At 40.0% G+C, this 24,533-nt stretch overlaps 1 protein-coding gene across 1 annotated transcript in view; it reads right to left on the reverse strand.

Moving 5' to 3' along the window:
- The window catches only part of LOC126456837 (uncharacterized), a 332,607-nt gene that overhangs the window by 124,058 nt on the left and 184,016 nt on the right, over positions 1–24,533 (reverse strand). The window contains exons 6-8 of the mRNA XM_050092649.1: positions 23,843–24,011; positions 14,525–15,050; positions 9,430–9,590 (exon numbers count right to left, since the gene is read on the reverse strand). Of these exons, the coding sequence (XP_049948606.1) occupies positions 9,430–9,590; positions 14,525–15,050; positions 23,843–24,011 (856 nt within the window). The remainder of the gene's footprint in view (positions 1–9,429; positions 9,591–14,524; positions 15,051–23,842; positions 24,012–24,533) is intronic.

Genomic DNA, 24,533 nt, shown 5'->3' on the forward strand with positions numbered 1-24,533 from the left:
TGCCTCCTTGAGATATGACACTACAGCCTCATTATCTGTTTTACTGAGTATGTAAATCTTTCTACATGTTTTAGTTGCCCTTTGTACTTTAATAGTCAGTGTTGCCACAATTATTTTGTGGTAACTGATACCAGTTTCAGTGTGGGCATCCTCAAAAAGTCAGGTCTATGTGTTGCTATTAAATCTATTTCCACCATGTGTGGGCTTCTCAACTATCTATTCTACAGACTTTTCAGGGAAGGCGTTTAGTATTGTTTATAAGGATATCTTGTCACTCTCATTTACAAAACTCTTAAGTATCCTACTCGATTGTTGGGTAATAAAAATCACCTCCAATGACGATGTCAGTACATTGCTCACATGAAAAGAAATGTACATAGGAGTAGCATTTTATTCATTTGATCAGCCACTATAAGATAGCACTATAGGTATTATTGACAACAAGCAAAGACACAAATTTAAAGGGGAGAAGTCACATGAAGTCTGTGGTATGGTGCAGTTCATTGCTCAGTAAACACTTTGTTTTCCCCAAAAGCAATGACTTTTCATTGTGTAACGGTATTTTGCCCATTGTTCATATGCTTGTATTGTACATACATGTTGTGGGAAACAGCCAGATACAGCAATACTGAAAAATTCAGTAATATGAGATCAGTTCCCCAATGTAAACATGCAGAGAACCACAAGATCTGCCATTTTGACAAATGCTGAAACTGCTGAGGTGAGGAAGATGATGCAACATGTGCTTTGATGAAGCAAGCTGGGATATTTTTAATTACCCTCTTGTTTTGCCATCTGCCTCCTTTAAATTCATTTTTTCATGTTTAACTGATCATCATTAAAATATGTGAATATAATCTGCATTTCCAAAAAAGAGAAATATTGGCCCTCATTTTTAACGTAACTAACACCAGATCTAATTTTATGCTTAGTTTTATGTATGCAATTGATTTTATAATTTATTTGGACTATTCCTCATTAGTATCGTTTGTTATAGAGTGAAATCAGTGATTGTTCCATAACTTAAATTCTGTTGTTGACATATAAACAAGTGTAAATTCTGTAATAATTGTAAACATTTGGAAGATGAAATATTAGTAATCTTAAAGTATTTATTTGGCTCTATTTGAAAACATGTTAGCAAAGCCAGCTCTTAATTAATTCCAAAGTAATTAACAGTTTTGTGAAAAGTATTGTTTACATAACTATATTTGTTAATTTCACGATTTAAACAAATAATTTTGCACAACCCTCGTAGTAGAAGAAACTGCTAAAAAGAACCAATTTTTCGATGTATTCAGTTAATTTAGTGAATTTAGTTTTAATTGAAATTTCTGTAATTTTAATTTTGAACAATGTTTAGTTTCAGTACTGATTATTGTGATGATATATATGGGCCCGATTTTTGGTCACGAGTCAGTCAGTCCATGGCCAAGTTTCAGGTGAGAAACCTGTGTTGGTTACAACAACAACAATGCTTCAAATTAATTGTGGAACAAGTGTTAAGCAATTAGGCCGTGTATAAAAACAGTGACAGTGTCTGCTCCATATGTACTTGTGTATTCTTCAAGTACTGTGAACTTTGTGGTTAGGCTTTTACTGCTCGTAGATGTTCAATAGGAAATTATTGTAGCAGTATGTGGGGTTTTGCCTGCAAACTAATAATGAGGCTTATCGAAAGTTAAACAATAGTACACTGGCCATGTAACTGTGTATTATTGGGGGGTTGTGAACAGTGAAATTAAAGTACTGAAAAATGTAAATTATGCATCTGTTGGCTACATCATTTTTAAAGTAGTCAGTGTCCGAATCCACAAACCCCATTTTTCTGCCAGTGTAGCAAAGCAGTATGTCAACATTGAGGATAACAAACAAACAAATAAAAGCAGGTGGAACTGCTACAGTGCCTTCAAAATGTTTGAAGAGACTGTCTGTTCAATCTCAGATTTCATGTGGTAGTGCTCAGAAAGCAATGCAGAAGTTAAAATTTCATGCTTATCATGTTCATAATATGCAGGAATAGAAGGGAACATGCAAAGAAAAGTGTCTAGCGTATTTTACACGGTTTTCGTTATTTGTTGACGTTCAAAGAATCACAGAAGTGGACCCTGTTTTCTTCACTGATAAGGCATGGTTTCACCTTAATGGATGCATGAATACTCAAAACACAACAATTTGGTCAATCAAAAATCCACATGCCTTATGTGTAAACGCCTTGCACTGTCAGAAATTTGGATTGTGGTGTGCCATGTATTGTCATCAAACAGTGAGCCCTAGTTTCTTTGAAACTACAGTGAACAATGTTGTGATACAAGACATCTGTACACAGTTTATTTCACTTCTTGGGGCTGATGTGTACAACTGTTTGATCACCACGTATCCAGCTGATGTTTTCTCTAATGTTTTCTGTTTTCTTTAATGTTTTCTGTTATGTCTGGGGGTGAGTCCAGTGGTTAGTAGAAGAACCCATTTATAAGTTTTCACCCATCTTTGATATTTAGTCTTATCTGAACAATTACGAATGCAGCTTCCGTTTTTATCTCAGTGGATTTGAGTTTCTTGTGTACTACAACACGTACACCACCTCCATTTTATGTACACTGATCTGCCAGAATATTATGACCACATATCTAATAGCTGGTACGTCCAACTTTAGCATGGATAACAGTGGCAATGCATCATGGCATGGAAGCAGTGATGCTTCAGTTGGTCACTGGAGGAAGTTGGCACCACATCTGCACTCACAAGTTACCTAATGAGCTCTGACACCACATTCAATCACATCCCTGATGTGTTCGATCAGGTTCAGATCTGGTGAGCTGGGAGGCCAGGAAATTAACTGGAAGTCACCACTGTGCTCTTTGAACCACTTCATCACACTCCAGCCTTGTAGCATGATGCATTAGTTTGTTGAAACATGCCACTGTCATCAGGAAACATGATCATCATGAAGGGGTGTATGTGGTCTGCAGCCAGTGTACAATACTCCTTGGCCACCATTGTGCCTTGCATGAGCTCCACTGAATCCTAGGAGCCCCATGTTAATGTTCCCCAGAGTATAATGGAGTGGCTGCCACCTTGTCTCCATCCTGCAGTACAGGTGTCAAGTAGCTGTTCCCCTGGAAGATGACAGATTTGTCCTCTCCCATTGGTATGATGAAGAAGGTATCAGGATTCATCAGGCCATGCAACACTCTGCCACTGCATCCATGTCCAGTGCTAATGATCATGTGTCCATTCCAGTCACGATTGCTGATGTCATGGTGCTAACATTGGCACGTGCAAGGGTCGTCGGCTGTGGAGGCCCATTGTTAGGAGTGCTTGGTGCTCTGTGTGTTCAGACACACTTGTATTCTGCCCAGCATTAAAGTCTGATGTTAGTTTTGCCATAGTTTGTCACCTGTCCTGCTTTACTAGTCTGCCCAGCCTATGATGTCCAACATCTGTAATGAGAGGTGGCTCCCAACCCCATGATGTCTGGATGTGGTTTCACCACATGTTGAAGACACTCACCACAGCACTCCTTGAATACCCGACAAGTCATGCAGTTCCTGAAATGTTCATTCCAAGCCTCTGGGCCATCACTATCTGGCTTCAGTCAGAATCAGATAGATAACATGCCTTTCCATTTCAGCATATGGACAGCATGCTCACTGATGCTACATGCAGTGTGCTTGTGTCTGACTAGCAGTCATTCCTCGCCATGTGACACTGCTATCACCTGGATGGGTTTATATCAATAGTAGGTCAGTGGTTGTAATGTTCTGGCTAATCAGTGTGCATCTCTTCTTCTGATATACAGAGGGGTCCAAAAAATGTATCCACTGTTTAAAAGTCCATAACTGGCAAACTAATTGATGGAGTTGTCTCATCTTTGGTAGTGTAATAGTTTGTAGTTCCGGCAATCACCCTACAAGCATTGTATTGCTTTGTTTTGTTTTGTCAGGTGACAGTCACCAGATAGTCAGTGTTTTGTTCTTAGTTGCACCTAGTTACTCGAGTAAACGTGGCTGGTGCAAGGCTTACATTCGATGAAAGGAAGTCAGTTTTGAAGTGGTATTTTAAATATGAAAACATTAATGAGGTTGAATGGTAATGGCGAAATGAGTATCAAACAGAGCCACCGACACGTTTAACGATTCGTCGCATTCGAGACAAATTTGAAGCTGAAGGCTGTGTTGAAGAGGTACACAAACAACAATCTGGATGACCTGTAACAGTAACAAGTCGAGCTAACTTCCGTCGTGTGTTACAACAATTCACTCGCTCACCACAGAAGTCTGAGACAGTGTGCCCGTGAAACTGGAGTGAGTCACTCAAGTGTTCGGTGATTTTCGAAGACAGCAAAGTGGAAGTGCTACATCCCACGATTACTACATGCAATGAAGAGGACGGCCCGGATCGTAGAATGGAGTATTGCGAGTGGTTTACTAACATGGTGCGGAATGATGAACAGTTTGCAGAGGTGATTGTGTGGTCTGATGAGCCACAGTTCAAACTCTATGGTACAGTAAATCGCCACAATTGCATCTACTGGGCCGCCGAAAATCTGAACATCCGTGTAGACAAAGCCGTGAATTTGCCAGGAGTAGACGTGTGGTGTGGGTTGTCTTACCGGTGCTTGATTGGGCCATTCTTCTTTGATGGCACAGTTACAGGTGAGGTGTACCTTCAGAAGCTTCAGGCATCCATTTTACCTGCCATCCGAGACTTGTATGGAGACAGAAGAGTTTACTTTCAACAAGATGGTGCCCCAGCCCACTACCAAAATCGTGTTAGGGTGTATCTCAACAAAAATCTACCAGGAAGATGGATAGGCCATAGAGGTGCTGTGGAGTATACACCACATTCCCCAGACCTAACTCTTCTGGACTTTTACCTGTGGGGAACACTAAAGGACATTGTTTATCAACAAAAGCCACACACATAGGTTGAACTTTGAGAATCCATCGTACATTCATGTGCAAATATCCAACTGAACACGTTGCAGTCAGTAGTTTGTGCTGCAGTTCTTGCAGTCAGCAGTTCGTGCTGCAGTTCAGTGGCATCGTTTGTGTGTGGATTTTAATGGTGACAATTTTGAACACCTACAGTGATACCTTTAAGTTGGACTTTAAGTTACACTTTCACCAAAAATGAGACAGCTCCGTCAATTAGTTTCCAAGTTATGGACTTTTAAACAGTGGATACATGTTTTTTGTCCCCTCAGTACATTCAGATACTCCAAAATTGGAACTTTGCTTTTGTTTAACACCTATTTGCAGTAGTCACTGCTCTTTGAAAGTTTCTTTACAGAGACTGTATACAATGGAGGGTCCATCCTTCCTGAATAGTTCTTGAAGATGCATATCTGTCAAGTGATTGGCCACATATTCTTCTAAACTTGAACAACAATTCATCTACGAGGGCAGTTCAATAAGTAATGCAACACATTTTTTTTCTCGGCCAATTTTGGTTGAAAAAACCGGAAATTTCTTGTGGAATATTTTCAAACATTCCCGCTTCGTATCGTATAGTTTCATTGACTTCCGACAGGTGGCAGCGCTGTACGGAGCTGTTAAAATGGCGTCTGTAACGGATGTGCGTTGCAAACAACGGGCAGTGATCGAGTTTCTTTTGGCGGAAAACCAGGGCATCTCAGATATTCATAGGCGCTTGCAGAATGTCTACGGTGATCTGGCAGTGGACAAAAGCACGGTGAGTCATTGGGCAAAGTGTGTGTCATCATCGCCGCAAGGTCAAGCAAGACTGTCTGATCTCCCGCGTGCGGGCCGGCCGTGCACAGCTGTGACTCCTGCAATGGCGGAGCATGTGAACACACTCGTTCGAGATGATCGACGGATCACCATCAAACAACTCAGTGCTCAACTTGACATCGCTGTTGGTAGTGCTGTCACAATTGTTCACCAGTTGGGATATTCAAAGGTTTGTTCCCGCTGGGTCCCTCGTTGTCTAACCGAACACCATAAAGAGCAAAGGAGAACCATCTGTGCGGAATTGCTTGCTCGTCATGTGGCTGAGGGTGACAATTTCTTGTCAAAGGTTGTTACAGGTGATGAAACATGGGTTCATCACTTCGAACCTGAAACAAAACGGCAGTCAATGGAGTGGCGCCACACCCACTCCCCTACCAAGAAAAAGTTTAAAGCCATACCCTCAGCCGGTAAAGTCATGGTTACAGTCTTCTGGGACGCTGAAGGGGTTATTCTGTTCGATGTCCTTCCCCATGGTCAAATGATCAACTCTGAAGTGTATTGTGCTACTCTTCAGAAATTGAAGAAACGACTTCAGCGTGTTCGTAGGCACAAAAATCTGAACGAACTTCTCCTTCTTCAAGACAACGCAAGACCTCACACAAGTCTTCGCACCCGAGAGGAGCTCACAAAACTTCAGTGGACTGTTCTTCCTCATGCACCCTACAGCCCCGATCTCGCACCGTCGGATTTCCATATGTTTGACCCAATGAAGGACGCAATCCGTGGGAGGCACTACGCGGATGATGAAGAAGTTATTGATGCAGTACGACGTTGGCTCCGACATCGACCAGTGGAATGGTACCGTGCAGGCATACAGGCCCTCATTTCAAGGTGGCGTAAGGCCGTAGCATTGAATGGAGATTACGTTGAAAAATAGTGTTGTGTAGCTAAAAGATTGGGGAATAACCTGGTGTATTTCAATGCTGAATAAAACAACCCCTGTTTCAGAAAAAAAATGTGTTGCATTACTTACTGAACTGCCCTCATACATGATCCTGCCTAGAGATAAATGTTTGGAGTTTCTCCTCAGGCAGGGAGACACATATGCAACTTTGTAAACAATTCCACACAGAAGACTGTGTAATGAATTAAGTACACTACGAAATAGCAGTACACAAACTGAAAGCTTGCATATTTGGATACCAGCTGAACATTATGAGCAGTAGTGCTGACACCAGTTCAATGACAAAAACTTCCCAAACTCAGCAGGTTCTCATATATACTGCATATTGCAGTAATTCAAATGTAGTAAAGTAATGTAGAATGTTGTCAGCTTTAAAATACATGGAAATACCAATATCATTTGAGTTTAACAACTTCCAAGCTTAAAAATAAAGTGGTTCTTGTCACATACACTATGTGATCAAAAGTATCTGGACCCCCCCCCCTCCCAAAAAAAATACGTTCTTCATGTTAGGTGTATTGTGCTGCCACCTATAGCCAGGTACTTCATATTAGCAACCTCAGTAGTCATTAGACATCATGAGAGAGCAGAATGGGGTGCTCCACGGAACTCACAGACTTCGAACGTGATCAGGCATTGGGTGTCACTTCTGTCATACATCTGTACACGAGATTTCCACACTCCTAAACATCTCTAGGTTCACTATTTCCAAAGTGATAGTGAAGTGGAAATGTGAAGGGACACATACAGCACAAAAGCGCACAGGTCGACCTCGTCTGTGGACTGATAGAGACCGCCAACAGTTGAAGAGGGCTGTAATGTGTGATAGGCAGACATCTATCCAGACCATCACACAGGAATTCCAAACTGCATCAGGATCCAGTGCAAGTACTATGACAGGCAGTAGGTGAGAAAAATTGGATTTCATGGTCGAGCAACAGCTCATAAGCCACACATCATCCCGGTAAATGCCAAACGATGCCTCGCTTGGTGTAAGGAGCATAAACACTGGCAACTGAATAGTGCAAAAGTGTTGTGTGGAGTGATGAATCATGGTACACAATGTGGCAATCCGACGGCGAGGTGTGGGTATGGCGAATGCCCAGTGAACGTCATGTGCCAGCGTGTGTAGTGCCAACAGTAAAATACGGAGCCAGTGGTATTATGGTGTCATCGTGTTTTTCATGGAGGGAGCTTGCACCCCTTGTTGTTTTGTATGGAAGTATCACAGCACAGGCCTACATTGATGTTTTAAGCACCTTCTTGCTTTGCACTGTTGAAGAGCAATTCAGAGATGGCGTTTGTGTCTTTCAACATGATCGAGCAGCTGTTCATAATGCACAGCCTGTGGCAGAGTAGTTACATGACAATAACATCCCTGTAATTGACTGGCCTTCACAGAGTCCTGACCTGAATCCTATAGAACACCTTTTGGATATTTTGGAATGCCGACTTCGTGCCAGGCCTCACTGACCGACACCGATATCTCTCCTCAGCGCAGCACTCCATGAAGAATGGCCATTCCCCAAAAAACCTTTTTCCAGCATTACCAATGGACTTGTAAGTCATTTTCAGCCAGGTGTCCAGATACTTGATCACATAGTGGAAGTGAATGGAGCTGTCGAATATGGCACATGACTATAAAATCATTTCAACCTGCACCTTCTGTATGAGTGAGAGGTGCACCCAGGATGGTTGCCTCACAAGCTTTCAACCCATTTTATCACAGAGATAATGTTGAGTCCCGATGAAAGACTAATCCATTTCAAGAGACCATTGTATTTTTTTAAGTCAGAAACTATGGAAATAATATGATACTAAAAAAAAAAATTAAATTAACTGTACACCAATTTGATATAAAAGCTCCATAGGAAACAAATTGGAGGAAAAAATCAAGAGACAGGCCAAAAACATCTGTATTACAAAGTTCTATCAGCAAAATGAACTGTAGCAACTACAACCAAACACAAGATGGCAAGAGAGAGAGAAGGATGGCTACATCAGCAAGGTATTGTCATCAGCGTCTGATGATGATTGTGGTCAACAAGCGAACTACAGGTGTTGTTATTGGTTAGCTTGATTCATTATCACAATAGTCGTGCCAGACAGCAATATGTGTTTAGCCTTACTATTCAAAACTGTCTCCTTACCATTGCATACAAGATTGAACATTCCACATGAAAGTGTTTGTTGACTGCATTCACAGGTTACAGAGATTAGTACAGATTTAGGAACAGAGGTTCAGCATAATCGGATCTTGCACGGAAATTACCTGACTTGATAAAATATTTTATTCACCAATACAAGCAAGTGGCAGCATAATAGCATGTGTTTATAGAACACACTGTTCATATTTCTGGCATTGCCCCTGATTGCTAAGTGAGAGGAGAGGCTAACAGCAGATCAATGACACCTATTTGATAACTTCATAAAGGGAGACCTAAACATTCAGTATTGTAATGTGGTTTTGTTAACAGTCTAGAGGCAGGCTGACTTTGATTTCGGGAATCCTCATACCTAGGGAGCACATCTGGAATAGTGTTGAGCTGGCATAATCAATTTTCATAATTTGCCTGTAGTTATTCTGTGTCATAGGTCAGTGCAACTTCTCTATTTTTCAGGTGGCTTTCCATGTAATACAAGTCAGTACTTGATGAAGGCAGACAAGGTACTAGTTGTTGTTAACTGAACTGCTCATAACTTTAATTTCCTATAAATGTTCAAAAATGTTTTGCTTCAGATCAGTTCTTATTTATTCAGTATACTTACAATCTGAAAAAGTCTTTGAACTGGGATGTTGCTACTGCTGTTGTTGTGTCATCCTTTTGGATGACAGGACTAGTAAAAGGCACTGTTAGCTGATCACTAACATCTGTGGCCTTTCTTGGGTGATGGCACAGTCTCTCCTTTGTATTGTCTTCTTCATTATCCTGCAAAAACCAAAAAGTAAATTTCACTTGTGGCTATGTATTATAATTCAAATCCTAAAGTCACCATTAAGAGGAAAACAGCTGATAACTAAACATTTGGACAAAATATTTTTCTGTGATAATAACTGTCCTCCAATACCAGATACTTATTATCAGATGCTATGAATAAAACATTAAGCTTCCCTATGGAACATCTATGAAAATTAACTAAAATGGTTTTATGTTCATGAGATTTTTTGTTCATGAGACACTACGGCAATATATTTTGAATGCTTTGCATTACCATGGAGACCCAACATCAGCACAAACCAGAAAATTGTACACAGTATTGTATCACCATTTTAAATTCATTTTTGTTCATTTGATACTTATAAATGTATGAGCTTTAGGTCTTGATACACATAAATCATCAATTAAGAAACTAGATGTATATGAGGTCTGTACAAAAAATTCCAGAATATTCATAATTTTGCACCAATGGTGTGTTAGAGCACAATGTGGTTGGCATCCCTGCACAAGGCTGTGCTTAATGTGTAACTGCCAGAAGTTTCATTCTTGTAGTCTATTAGTTATTGTGTAGTGTTGCATTGAGCAGAACATTGTGTCACACAGTTTGCGAACTTCAGGATGGCAGAGTTAGAGGGGCAACACCTCTGCATTCATTTTTGTGTGAAACTCAAGAAAACCTTTACAGAGACTCACCAAATAATGCATGAAGCCTACAGTGGTGAGTGCTTAAGCCATACTCAGTGTTACAAATGGTTCACATGGTTTAAAAATGGCTGGATGGAAGTTAAAGAAGACCCTCGTTCAGTGTGCCCTTCGACATCTACTGACAATGTTCATGTCAGGAACATCAACGAAATTGTGCAGGCCAATCAAAGAGTGACTGTACGAGAGATTGCAGAAGGATATGGCATTTCAGTTGGATCACGTCATAAAATCCTGACACAGTGTCTTGGAATCCATTGTGTTGCCGTCAAGTTCATCCCATGGCTCATCAGTCAAGACCAGAAAGACCTTCACTGTGCAATCCATGAAGAGCTTTTGGATCACGCAAATGAGAATGAGATGTTCCATAAGAGTTATAACTGGTGATGAGATGTGGATCTGTGGTTATGATGTTGAGACCAAGGTTCAGTCTTCACAATGGGCTGGGGAAGATTCTCCAAGACCAAAAAAAGCTCATCAGGTGAGATAAAATGTTCAACCCATGCTGATACCTTTCTTTAACTTTGAAGGATTAGTTCATCATGAATTCATGCCACAGGGAGAAACTGTTAATCCATGGCACTGTCAGGATGTGTTGCAACGCCTGTGAGAAAATATGAGAAGGAAATGGCCTGAATGTCACAAGACAATTCATGGCCCTTGTATCACAATAACACATCCAAACATTCATTCCTGTTGATGTGTAACTATTGCACAAAAGACTGTGCTGCCTCATCCTTTGTACCCTCCAGACCTGGCCTCTGTGGGCTCTTTCTTTATTTCCCAAGTTGAAAACCCTGTTGAAAGGATGAAGATTTGCAACCAAAGATGAGATCAAAGAAAATTCACAGACAGTGCTTCGTACGATCCAGCAAGAGGCATACCAAGACTGCTTCCAGAAGTGAAAACACCATTGGGAGTGGTGTATCAATTGTGGAGAAGGGTGTTTTGAGGGAGACAATGCACAATAAGTAACAAGTAAATTAAGAAAAATTTTGTAGACAAAGTTCGAGAATTTTTTGAACACACCTCATACAAATATTAAATACAAGATGCTAATAAAGAGAAAGTTCAGTACTGATGCCATGGAGTCTGAGTTTAAGCTTCATCTCATTATTAGTTATAACTACTTTGCTGACACTTTCATATACTCGAGGTATGGAGTAAATTTTACTTTCTGTGACAACTTATACACAGTTCATAACTACTATTATTCTTTCTTCTCTACACAGCAACTATTTAGAACTTTGCAAGGATAAAGTGAAATACAGCCATTCAGTTGCAGAAACAAATGGTTTATTCAAACCCCTTAACCTAGGTTTTGACTTTTTTTTAAGTGTTCTTCAGAAGGCTTAATGGATAGCCACAGTAGCTAAAATTATATGCTCGTTAAAATACAGCTATACAGAAAATGTGAAAAATAACTCACTACAATACAAATAGTTATTTACACTTACTGGTTATATGACCAGTACATGGTTACATAACTAGTGGCAATGTAACTAGTTAATGTGGATAGTTTGTATGGTAGTGAGTTATTTTTCACTTTATCCTTGTACCTGTTTTTTAACATGTATGTAATCCTAATCATCAAAAGAGATTAAAGAAATTGCAAAAATGCACTTATTTAAAAAGGCAGCTGAAAAGTACCTGTTATGCAATACATTTTATACATTGAAAGATTACTTAGACAAAACAGAGCAGGGGTTTGCTTAAAAAAAGTTATACAAATAAATAATAATAATGATTATAAAACGTCCAACATTCCACATGACACATTCACACTTTTTTTTTCCTTCCCCAGAAAAACTTACACCCAAGATATGCATAGCACAATACTAACAATAAATAAACAAATAAATGTCTTCCTCTTTCTGAGCTCATCACAATCATTATAGAGGGATGCTGATTCAGTTTTTCAGGATAGCAAAAGGGAAGTTGCGGTACAGAAAATGGCCCAGAGAACACCATTGTGTGTGTGTGTGTGTGTGTGTGTGTGTGTGTGTGTGTGTGTGTGTGTGTGTAACAGTGTGGCATTACGTTATGTAATAAGTTACTTGTAAAAAAAAAAGTATTGTATACCAGGAGTAAATCTAATGATTCTCTCTAACTAGAAGTGTTTAAGTGTATGTGTATACAAATTAGCTTATTTTAAATTGGTCTAAACTTGTAAATACTTTGACATGTCGTATATCATTGTAAAAAGAGATCTACGGATGAATAAAGCTACTGCTACTACTACTACTACTACTACTACTACTACTACTACTCACTATTGAGGTGTGTAACCATTGATCCTTCTGAGAAAGATGTTTTTAAAGATGTCAAAACGTAAGTCAAGGGTTTGAATAAACATTTCATTTCTGCAACTGACTGGTTGAATTTCACTTTATCCTCACAAAGGTCCCATTCTACAGTTGTTTCATCCAGCAATGTTCTCTCTCCCGTTACTCGTGCCAAACACTAATTTGACTGACAGGAGGCAGAAAGTTTACCAGACTTTCTCTCTATTTGTCCTAATTTGATTTTGAATTGTATATGAAATTAAAATAAAATAATGATCAAAAATAGAAAATATTGTGCCTTCAGGGATGTATGAATAGTTATCTACTGGTGTTTTCCTCATGAAGGGCAAATATGGAAGGGAAAATTGCCACATGCATACAAAAGCAGAAAGCATACAAATTCTTGCCAAGATCAGCAAGCTGAAAAATTTTCTTAGTTAATTGTTAAGAATGTGTGTTGTGAATGTGCATAATCCACCACTGGGGGATTCTGAGTCCACTGTTAGACAATTTATATCTTCAGTATGTTATCGGTCAGTATTTCCTGGTGATATCAATGTAGGGGTCCAAAAACATGTTGACGGAGAAATATTCTAGGAAAATTATGACATACCTCTGGTTTGATTTCAGCAGCATGTGGAAGTATGGTACTAAGGTGTACTAGAAACACTACCGTATGATGTACAATGTGGTTATAAATGAATTTTTTCATTCCACAGAGTGAATTTACAGAGCTTCCACGCTGTCTGATGACAGGAAGATAAATAATTTAGTATCGTGCAGAACAGAAGACCACCATGAAAAATCAGTAACACTGATTAAAAATATCAGAAACAAGTATTTGAAAAATATTTGAGAGAGGCATATGGACATGCACGTTATAAGGAATTACCAGCATTAGATTTGATGTTTCTTTCTCCCTATGGGAGGATTGAAGGCAGTAAGGTATCTTATTACAAAATGGAAGACAAAATTTCTGAAATGAAATTATTAATAACTAAACACACCAGTACTACAACTTCATATTAGGCATGTGTTACCTATTAGTATTTTAACTTGTTCATTGAAGTTTGTATGAGATTTGAACATATTTTGCTGTCTGGCAGGTAAAGTTCAAATACATGCAAATACTCTGTGTATTTCTGCTTTTGGTACTTTTGACCAGCTAGGAACATGAGAAAAGATATTGTGAATAGACTATACAACACTACTGGAAGCTTCCAGAAAACAGAGTTATCTGGTATTTTCAATTGCAAGAAGAGTAACAGTAAATATTTTTGAGGTTAACAATAAATGGCTCTGAGTACACATGCTACTAGCCAGGATGCATTACATGTTTGGCTTCCTTCAAACTGGTAGTGAATTAATACACCTGCTTATATGGTGGGTAGCATGCAAACTCAGTTTGTAAAAAATTATAATTCTTTTTTTCTGGAGAGTAGATCAGTAGACCCCCTCACTGCGCTGCCTTCGCCTGCATTTGAAAGTAGCTTTACTATTAAAATAATCAAAAATTACATTAGAGATTCATATATGATCATGAATCCTTAGAGATATTAAAAGTCTCTCATCTCCAACACATTATCTTCTGGGCTGGCCATTTTTGTGAGTATACTTAAAACAGTAATTAGATAAAATATTAAACTCACAATCACAAGGCTGCAGCTGTTTATGTAGACTGTTTTACAATGAGAGTGTGCAGTGTTTATTTTTCACAATGCTTCAGGCATAATGAGAGGCTGAGGAGATGTAGTGTATCATTCACATAAATGGACATGAACAACAAATCTGATACGATAATTGCAATAGAATTTGGTGAAAATCAGTTTTTCATTTCTGGTCGACTCCAAGGATTAAGGAATTATAATTACTACAGATATATGAAAAATGACCACTTTAAAGACATGTATCTGGTTTGGCACAAGATATCATTCCCACCTGGCTGACCGAAGTAGCTTCAGTGCTGGGCCACGGTGCTGCCATCAGCGCAGGAAGTACTTGTGGTGCTGGCAGTGCAGGTAAGACAGGTGGTGCTGGGAGTGCCGGCGTGCTACGGGGAGACTCCGTAGCTGCAGCGCTGGCCCACGGTGCTGCCATCAGTGCAGGAAGTACTTGTGGTGCTGGCAGCGCGGGTAAGACAGGTGGTGCTGGGAGTGCCGGCATGCCAGTGGGAGATACCCCGCCACCGGTAGTTACACCCGGAGCTGCCGAAGCAGCCCCACCGATTGTTCTTCGAACAGCTGTGATTGCAGACAACAGCGCACAGGCTTCGGCACCCTTTTCGTACAATTGTTCATTCAGGTCATCACGGTGCTGTTTGTGTGGCACAACTGTTCTGTCACCTCCATTAATATTCACATTCACTTCTGTCAAATTACGTAGCCGGGAACACGGAAGTGGCACGTTCCGCACTCGACGATTGCCGTAGCAGTGGCCGCGAACTCCACGCCCGTAATGTGATGAGCTACAACAAAACATATGCCGTACTGTTATGTAGTTGCTTGTTTTTCTCTTTTGTCACAATTATTAAATTGAGACCATTTTATCACCCAAATTTCCAGCTGTAATTCTCCTTTTGCTGCCATGAACCATAACAGAGAATTTCACAGGATGCCTCAGACTTTAGTGTCACAGTTAACAAGATGGTAGGGGACCCTATACCAAATATTTCAAGATAAAGAATGTGTCATGAGTTCTTTACACAGGCAGCTGGCTTGCAACAAGTGGAAAATGGTGCCAGAACTATTTCACTGACACTGCTGCATTTACACAATTATCAGTCAGAAGAGAAAGATACGTCATAGACAAACTACACCACTCATCTATAATTCAGCTGACTACTATGTTAGACTTTATATTGAAGCACCAGTTTCTAATTAACTATATTTAGATTATTGGTAATAAAGCTTCATATGTACAGTGTTTTGGTGTCCATACACACAGAAAATTGATGTGAACTGGACGTGAAGATAAACCACGTAAGGAAATTCAGTTTGGCTGCTTTGGATGTAGTATTATACAGAATATTGAAGTGATAAAAAGTGTTGTTCTCACATATATGTAACAGTTTCATTGTTGGCACAAAAAGTAGATTTGCCCTGCTGCCACAGTTAAGTAATGAAGAGCCTCATGTAGATGTAGGTGTAGCTGATGCATGGCAGAATTCAGTTAGGAAGCCTGTTGCTTCAGAAAAAGTAGGAAGAAAATTCTGCTGTTAGGTAGCAGTCATGGAAGAGGTGTGGGACAACTTCAGCAGGGAAAATTAGTTGACAGCTACCAGGTCACAAACATTTTCAAGTCTAGTGCATCTCTCAGCCAAGTGATGGAGGGCATAAGATTTTTGTGTAAAGGTTTCACCAAGGAGGATCATATTGTAATAGTGGGTGGAACAGAGAACAGTATTGATAGGGACCAGGGCTACAGCATTGAGAGTGGCCTGGTAAAAATAGCATCAGCAACTAACCACACCAAAGTTGAGTTTGTGCCTCTTTTCAAGTGGTACGATCGACACCAGTTGAACAGCTCTGTGAAGAGGGTCAATATGGAGTTGGATCAACTGTTTCGAGCTTGTGCTGGGTCAGGGATTGATTTAGTTCCTGTTGACACTATTGGTAGGTGAGGCTTTACTTTTTATGGCCTGCATCTCAATAGAATAGGGAATGATATACTGGTTAGGTTAATAGCAAATTCTTTAAGGGGGGACACTGCAACTCAAGGAAGTAGTTCTTTTTTAGGTTAATCTCATTATCTACACATTCAATACTGAAACAAGATGTATCTGAAAATGTTAAGCATAATACTTGTGAAGACAAAAAAAGTAACAGTAAATTTACTACATCAAAATATCATAGGTTTAAAAAACAAAATTAATGAATTTCAGATCTGTTTAGATGAGCTACAGTCTACAAATCCTGTTGATATTATTTGTATTTCTGAACATCATTTAGGTAATGAAACTGAAATGCTTAATATGGAAGGGTATACCTTAGCTTCAAAGTACTTTAGAAAAGAGATGGAGAAAGAAGGAGTTGCCACTTACATTAGAAAGTGTCACAATTACAGAAAGACTGACATTCTTAAATACTGTAGTGATCAGCATTTTGAAGCATGTGCCACACAAGTAGAAATACGCACAAGAAAAATAATTATAGTCATAATATACAGGGCTCCAACTGGTAATTTCCAGCTATTCACTAAACAGGTTGATGCAGTATTAAATTTTTTAACTCCTAAAAATAATGAACTCATACTAAGTGGAGATTTTAATTTAAATTTTCTGGAGGATAGTCACTCAGGATCAATACTAGAGTCTCTTACCACTTCTTTTGATCTCATTCCCTTAGTACAGTTTCCATCCAGGCTTATGGGTACGAGCAGCACTGCTATTGATAATATTTTCATAGATACTGCCACACTAGCAAATCATAGTATAAATCCAGTATTTAATGGCCTTTCAAATCATGATGCCCAGTTGCTTGCATTTAATATAGTAGGGTCTGATTCAACTAATAACAGGAAGTGGGTAACTATACGAATTATAAATGAAACAGGAATTGAAGGTATAAAAAACTGTTTGAGGAATACAGACTGGAAAGATGTATACAATTTACCTGGGAAAATGAAAAATATAACTGCTTTTCTAATACGGTCATAGATCACATTGAAAACTGCTGCCCTAAGATAGTAATCAAAGCAAATAGATTAAATGTTTCAAAACCTTGGATTACAAATGGAATAAAATTATATCGCAAAACAAAAAGAAGACTGTACTTAATGTCAAGCAAAAACTACAGAGCTAAATCACATAACAAATTATATTGTAAAATTCTAAACAAAGTAATCAGACCTCAAAATGCATTTACTTTCAAGAAAAAAATAAATGCCTCTAATAACAAGATAAAAACAATATGGAACATAGTAAAAAGTGAAACAGAAAAAACTATCAGGCAAATGAAGAAATTATGTAAAATGTAAATAATGAGTTGATTAGAGATACCTCCAAAATTGCAGACACTTTCAACAACTTTTTTCCTTTCAGTAGCAGACAACTTAGGTTTGCATGGTTCTCAGAAGACAGCTTAAAATATTAAAAAATGCATTTCCACAGAAGTATAACAAAATTCAACTATATTCTACCTCACCAAAAGAAATTTCTAATATTATTAGCTCTCTTAAAAACAAATGTTCCAGTGGTTCCGATGAAATCAGCACAACCATAATTAAATGTTGCTGCTCAGAACTTTGTGACATACTGAGTTACTTACGTAATGAATCCCTTCACAGTGCTACTTTTCCAGATAGTCAGATTGTCAAACCATTACACAAAAAAGGAGACAAATCATCAGTGGAAAACTTCCGCCCCATTTCATTATTGGCAATATTTTCAAAAGTGTTTGAAAGGGTTATGTACACTAGCCTTTATAAACACTTAGTACAGAAAAATATTCTCATTCACAATCAGTTTGTATTTCAGAAAGGATTGTCAACTGATTAAGTTATATTCACTTTTACAAATGATATATTAGAATCAATAAATCAAAAGTTTTTACCATACCACTTGGCATATTCCGTGATCTGGCTAAAGCTTTTGATTCTGTTAAGCATGATGTCCTTATACAAAAGTTGAAACATTATGGGATAACAGGAGTAGCAGGCTCATGGTTCTCATCCTATATTTTTAATAGAAAACAGTGTGTGTCTGTATCAGGCTTACCACATAACAACAGTCATTCAGAATATGAAACCATCAGGCAAGGGATGCCCCAGGGTTTTATTTTAGGCCCCTTGTTGTTCCTATTATAAATTAATGAACTTCTATATGCAGTGTCACAAAATGCAAATTTTGTCTTATTTGCAGATGATACAAGTATTGGTATAAAGAACAGTACCTGTGATCTCCCTGAGCAATCATCTAATGAAATATTTGTAAGTATCAATGGGTGGTTCACAGCAAATGGATTGTCACTGAAGTTTGACAAGACTCAGAACATACAGTTTAGTACCGCACAAAGAATACCTGACCTTATAAGTATAATGTATTCAAACAATGAAATTAAAGCTGTTGACAGTATCAAATTTTTAGGGCTATAAATTGACCACAACCTAAATTGGAAAACTCACACTCTAGGCTTAATCAAACGCCTTAATTCAGCTACATTTGCAGTATGCATGATAGCAGAAATAGGTGATTCAAAAATGATGAAGTTAGTTTATTCCACCTACTTCCATTCACTAGTTATGGAATCATCTTTTGGGGAAACTCCTCTCACAAAGAGAACCTTTTCCAAATTCAGAAACGAATCATTAAAATTATATCTGGTGTCAATCCTAGATCATCATGCAGAGACCTCTTTAAGAAATTGGTATTCTAACTACTACTTCTCAGTACATATACTCATTGATGTCCTTTGTCATTTCCAACATGTCTCTTTTTACACAAAATAGTGCAAAACATGATTATAATACCAGAACCAAAAACAATCTGCATAAGGACTATAAAATCTTAACATTAGTACAAAAAGGAGTCAAATACATGGGTACTCATATATACAATAACTCACAAGAGCATATCAAAGGTTTTGTAAGTGATAAAGATTGGTTTCCAAGTGAATTAAAGAACTTCCTGTTGGCCAACTCCTACTCCATCAATGATGAATATCTTCACAAGGATTATAGCTCATAACTCTGTCTGCATTAGAATTGTACAATATCCATATATCTGAGACTCCTCACCAAAGGATCCATGGAAAACAATAAATGTGTGGCATCGATCCATGGATTGATAGGCCAGAACATCATATGTGTATTATGTCTTCGAGTTGATCTTTGTTTCGTATACTTCCGGAACCTCAGTTCCAACCTAGCCTTAGAACTGTACGTTTGTCGTGTAATAAAAGTATTGATGATTAGAAGAGAGAACCGTGGTCATTACCTTACCACCTTGATATCTCCTTCAGTGGTGACCCCGAAGTTCGAACAATCCGTCAAACTGAGTACAAAGTGACTACCGCGCCGGCTTCCACATTCTGCGTGGACCTTTGTCCACTACACAATGGCCTTCTACAACATGCCGCCGCTGCCCAGTTTTCACCAGCAACAGCAACTAAATTCAAGCACGTCAGCTGTAGTCGGTGCCCGATGCGAATTTCCGCAGTCCTATAGCCTCGAGAACCCAGGGACCTCGTCAGGTTTGAACATAACACCAGTGGTCTCTGACTCCAGCTTTGTAGCCCCAAAGTGCTCCAGTTTTCGCCGCACAGCAGTGCAAGAAACCACTACACACTGATACCGAACTTAAATGCAAGTACTGTAAATAGTGGGAAGCATAGTTTTCAAAATGTGCCACAACAGGAAACCTTTTTGAACGTGCAAGCTCCACGTGTGTCTCACTCCGTGCCGGTTGCACACTACGTGAATAACATTCTCCAGCCTGTTACTCCGAGTGTTCATCAGTGCAGTAATTTGAGCACATCAGGTTCCACCGAGCTCATCAGTGACTCTGTGATGGACAATTTTGCTGGAGATGTGGAGGACCAATTGCATAATAACCTGTCGAACAACCGCCGTGACCACTTTGACCTTCTGCCACAACAACCTGTCCCGCTTCGCTCCGTGCTGGGCTTCCTGCCATGGAAAAAGCTTTTGACAAACTGAAGCACCTACTAGCAAACGCTGTGACTGTCGCCCACCCGCATCCGGACACTATATTTTTTATTATTGTGGATGCCAGTGATACTGCAGTAGCCGCTGTCCTCAGCCAAACCGTTGGAGATTCTACCTCTCCTTTGCAGTTCTTTTCTAAGAAGCTCAACGGCGCCCAAGAAAAGTACTCAGCCTCTGATAGGGAGCTCTTGGCAGTTTACGAGACTGTGAAACACTTTCGCGCCGAGGTTGAGGGTAGGGACTTCTACATTTTAACTGACCATAAACCTTTGGTTGCCACTGTAAAGACCCCTCAGACTGACCCTCCACCTAGACGCTTCCGTCATTCGGACTTTATATTTCAATTTACCTCTGACATACGCTACATCAAGGGTGCAGATAATGTGGTCGCAGATTTTTTGTCTCGTGTCGGCACTCTCACAACTCTGATAGACCTCTCTAACTTGCCTCAGCTGCAGTCTGCTGACACGAACACTATGGACCTTATTTCCGATCACAGTTCATCACTCAAACCTGTGCGATCCACCTTTCTGGTGTCATAGGCGAGGTTTGGTGTGACAAATCAACTGGTACGCTGCATCCCTTCGTACCCAAACCTCTACAGAAACAAGTGTTCAACAAATTACACAACCTAGGTTATCCAGGTGTGAGAGCCTCTACCAGACTTATTTCAGAGCGTTTCGTCTGGCGCGACATGCATCGTGACTGCCAAGCCTGGGCCTGTGCCTGCATCCCGTGCCAACAAAATAAAGTTTCGCAGCACACATCACCCCCAATAGGCAGTTTCACCACTCCTCCCAGTCGCTTCCAGCATGTTCACATCGACTTGGTGGGCCCCCTCACCCACTCCGAGGGTTACAGATACGTGCTATCTATTATAGACAGAACCTCTCATTGGCTGGAAGCTGCTCCGCTACCCAATATTACATCCGAATCAGTGACACGATCCTTCATAGACACTTGGGTTTCGCACTTTGGCTGCCCTGTTTACTTGACGACCGACCAAGGCCATCAATTTGAGTCTGCCTTGTTTTCTGAACTATGTAGCCTGCACGGCATCAAGAAAATTCATTCAAAAGCATACCACCCCCAAAGCGACGGCCTCATGGAACATTGGCATAGGACGCTTAAGACGGCCCTATGTTGCCATGGCCTCCTTTGGACGGAAGCCCTGTCATTTGTCTTACTCGGTTTGCAGACCACTTTCAAGGAAGACCTTAAAGGCTCAGTGGCCAAGTTCGTCTACGGCCAGTCCCTTACACTGCCAGGCGAACTTGTTGCTCCTACTCCAGTCGCCAAACCATCTGAACTGCCGTCCTTGGTAGAATGGGTGAGGTTACACTGTAACAAGTTTCAACCCCCACCCCCTTCCAGCCACACTCCGCTGCACACATATGTTCCCAAGGCGCTTGACACTTGCAACTTTGTGTTCCTTCACGATGACACTGTAAAAGCCCCGTTGCAGCCCCCTTACACAGACCCGTACAGAGTTGTCAAATGAACCAGTAACACAATGGACATTGTAATTAAGGGCTCAGTAACTACTGTCTCCCTCAACAGGGTTAAACCTGCTCGCGTCGAGTTTTCCCCTACTTCACCCACCGTTGAAGAGACCACGCTCTCTGGCCACCCTCAGCCTTCTTCCTCTGCTCATGATTCGAGTAAACTCACGCCTACACTGGCCCCGTCAACCAGCCCACACTTATTCCGGGGATTACTGCCTCCCGGCTCCCATAGCAAAGGCCCCAGCTCCCAGGGTTCTAATATAACAGTTCCATCTTCGTGCGGCAGCAAACCGTGCTGCTCTTCTAACCGGTGCAGCCCACAGGTTCCTGCCACACCCACTCAGACATCACCATCTGACACTCAACCATCTACTCGCAGCACACCGCTCTCATCGTGCTACGGTTTCCCCACCCCACTGGCTCAGCATACCTCTCCATCAGCAGATGACACTTACGAGCTCTCTACCCATATTCATCCCAATGACATTGGTGGTTATTAGTGCTGCTTGTGTGTGACAATTCGTGTGACTCATTAGGTGGTGTGTCACAACGTGTAGTGAAGCATTTCAAAATCCCTCGAAGTGCTACGTGTGGCAACCCACGTGCTTACGTTAGGCCAAGTGGAAAGGTGATCATTAGATTCCCTGCTGACAACACCTTTCCACACCAGTGCTCCTGCACTGGCCGATGACTACGACTGCCGACGCCACTTCAAGACTTCAGCATCAGCATTGCAGGATTTGCTCCACGCGCATGCCGTTAGACACGGAGGAACTCACTGTAACCCACTTAAACTCTCGCCAACCCCCCCCCCCCCCCACCTTCGGGTACGTATTCCATACTGCAGGGGGGGGGGGGTCTGTGTGGAGTCAATCCACGGATTGATAGGCCAGAACATCATATGTGTATTATGTCTTCGAGTTGATCTTTGTTTTGTATACTTCCGGGACCTCAGTTCCGGCCTAGCCTTCGACCTGTAGGTTTGTCGTGTAATAAAAGTATTGATGATTAGAAGAGAGAACCGTGGTCATTACCTTACCACCTTGATATCTCCTTCAAATGTAATGTAATATGTTGTAAACCTGAAGTACAAAGTTACATGATGATAATGAGACTCAAGAAATTGATAGAACTAGAGAGACTAGCAGAAGACCATATATTTTGAAAAGCTTGTTAACTCACTATTTATAGTAGCATCATAATATTCCTGTTTTGTATTTGCTTTCTGTTGTCATATTGACACATATTATGATTCAGTTAAGTTATTGGGTTTAGGTGTTGAGAAGTTAGCTCAACAGAGAGCCAAGTTCTGCATTTTGGAGGCTTCTCTACACTTGGCCATACCTTGTCATATATAGGAGATGGGGACTGGGCATTGTTTTGGGAGAACTTCTGTAACATAAATGATTTTATTCAACTTTTAGGCATAAAACCCTTGATTTTTTACACATTTATTTAAGGTATAATTTTGTCTTCCTGGTGATGAGCACTTGCAACTGTGATTCCTGTTGATATATTACAGTTATATAATCATGAGAAATAAATATGTGTGTGCCAGATAAGACTAAATTGACTGTGTAACTGCACACTACAACAGAATTAGATGAGCTTCAAAAGTATTGCAATCAACATACCTGTGATAATATGACTTAATTATTAACAGTCTAAACATTAGATAGATGTGCTCACAATAAATAGTGACTTAATAACGATCTTGAGATAATACCAGAATCCATAGTTACTGTCCATTTCATGTTAAGTGTTGCTTTTTTAAGTAGATCTTTCAGCAATGACAATCAATTATCAATGTGCTATAGAGACACCATCTTCATCATCTGTGAGGACGAAAGACTTTGTTTGTTGGAAGCCATATTGAGTCAAATTATATGAACATGTAGTGAGTCTTCAAACTGGAAGAGTGGTATCCCAAGCAGCAACCTTGCACTGGGTCCAAATAATAAATGCAGCTAGAATCAGTCAATTTTGTCACATAGTAAAACCACAGTAAAATGAAGTGCACTGTTTTTCCCCTTTTTTCTGTACATTGGATATGGTAACAAAGCAAGTAGTGTATTGTGGTGAGTTATACCTGCAGTTATCATCCATCTGCATTGCCGAGTTGTCCATGTCAGGATGTAGCTGGGCTGGCACATGGTATCTGGCAAGCCGATGGGGCACATCCTGTGACCATCTTGACATCACGGTGTCAAATGTTCTTCTTTTAGCATCTGTGTGGTGAGGCTGCTGGTACTCTGGAACTGAGCACAGTTCCACTTCTTATGCAACTAGCCACTTTATTGCATCATAAGTAGGTTTATTGCACCGACACTACTGCATTGAATTTTTTTTTCAGTAGGAAAACTGTTAATATTGGCACATCATCATGGAGAATATCAGTACATTTAATGAATTAAAGTTAAATACATTGGGCAGCTCTAATAATGTTCATTTAGAATTTGTTATTAATACTGGTAGGTGAATAGGGAAGGTGGCTTTGTTAACAACTAGGGAACAGGTTTTTATGTAAATAAATGTTTATTTTTTAATATAATAGAGGGAAACAATCCATGTGGGAAAAATATATCTAAAAACAAAGATGCTGTAACTTTCCAAACGAAAGTGTTGGTATGTTGATAGAGACAAAAAACACACAAACACACACACAAATTTCAAGCTTTCACAACCCACGGTTGCTTCATCAGGAAAGAGGGAAGGAGAGGGAAAGACGAAAGGATGTTGGTTTTAAGGGAGAGGGTAAGGAGTCATTCCAATGCCGGGAG

Source organism: Schistocerca serialis, chromosome 1, assembly GCF_023864345.2.
Source record: "Schistocerca serialis cubense isolate TAMUIC-IGC-003099 chromosome 1, iqSchSeri2.2, whole genome shotgun sequence".
Lineage (NCBI taxonomy): Eukaryota > Metazoa > Arthropoda > Insecta > Orthoptera > Acrididae > Schistocerca > Schistocerca serialis.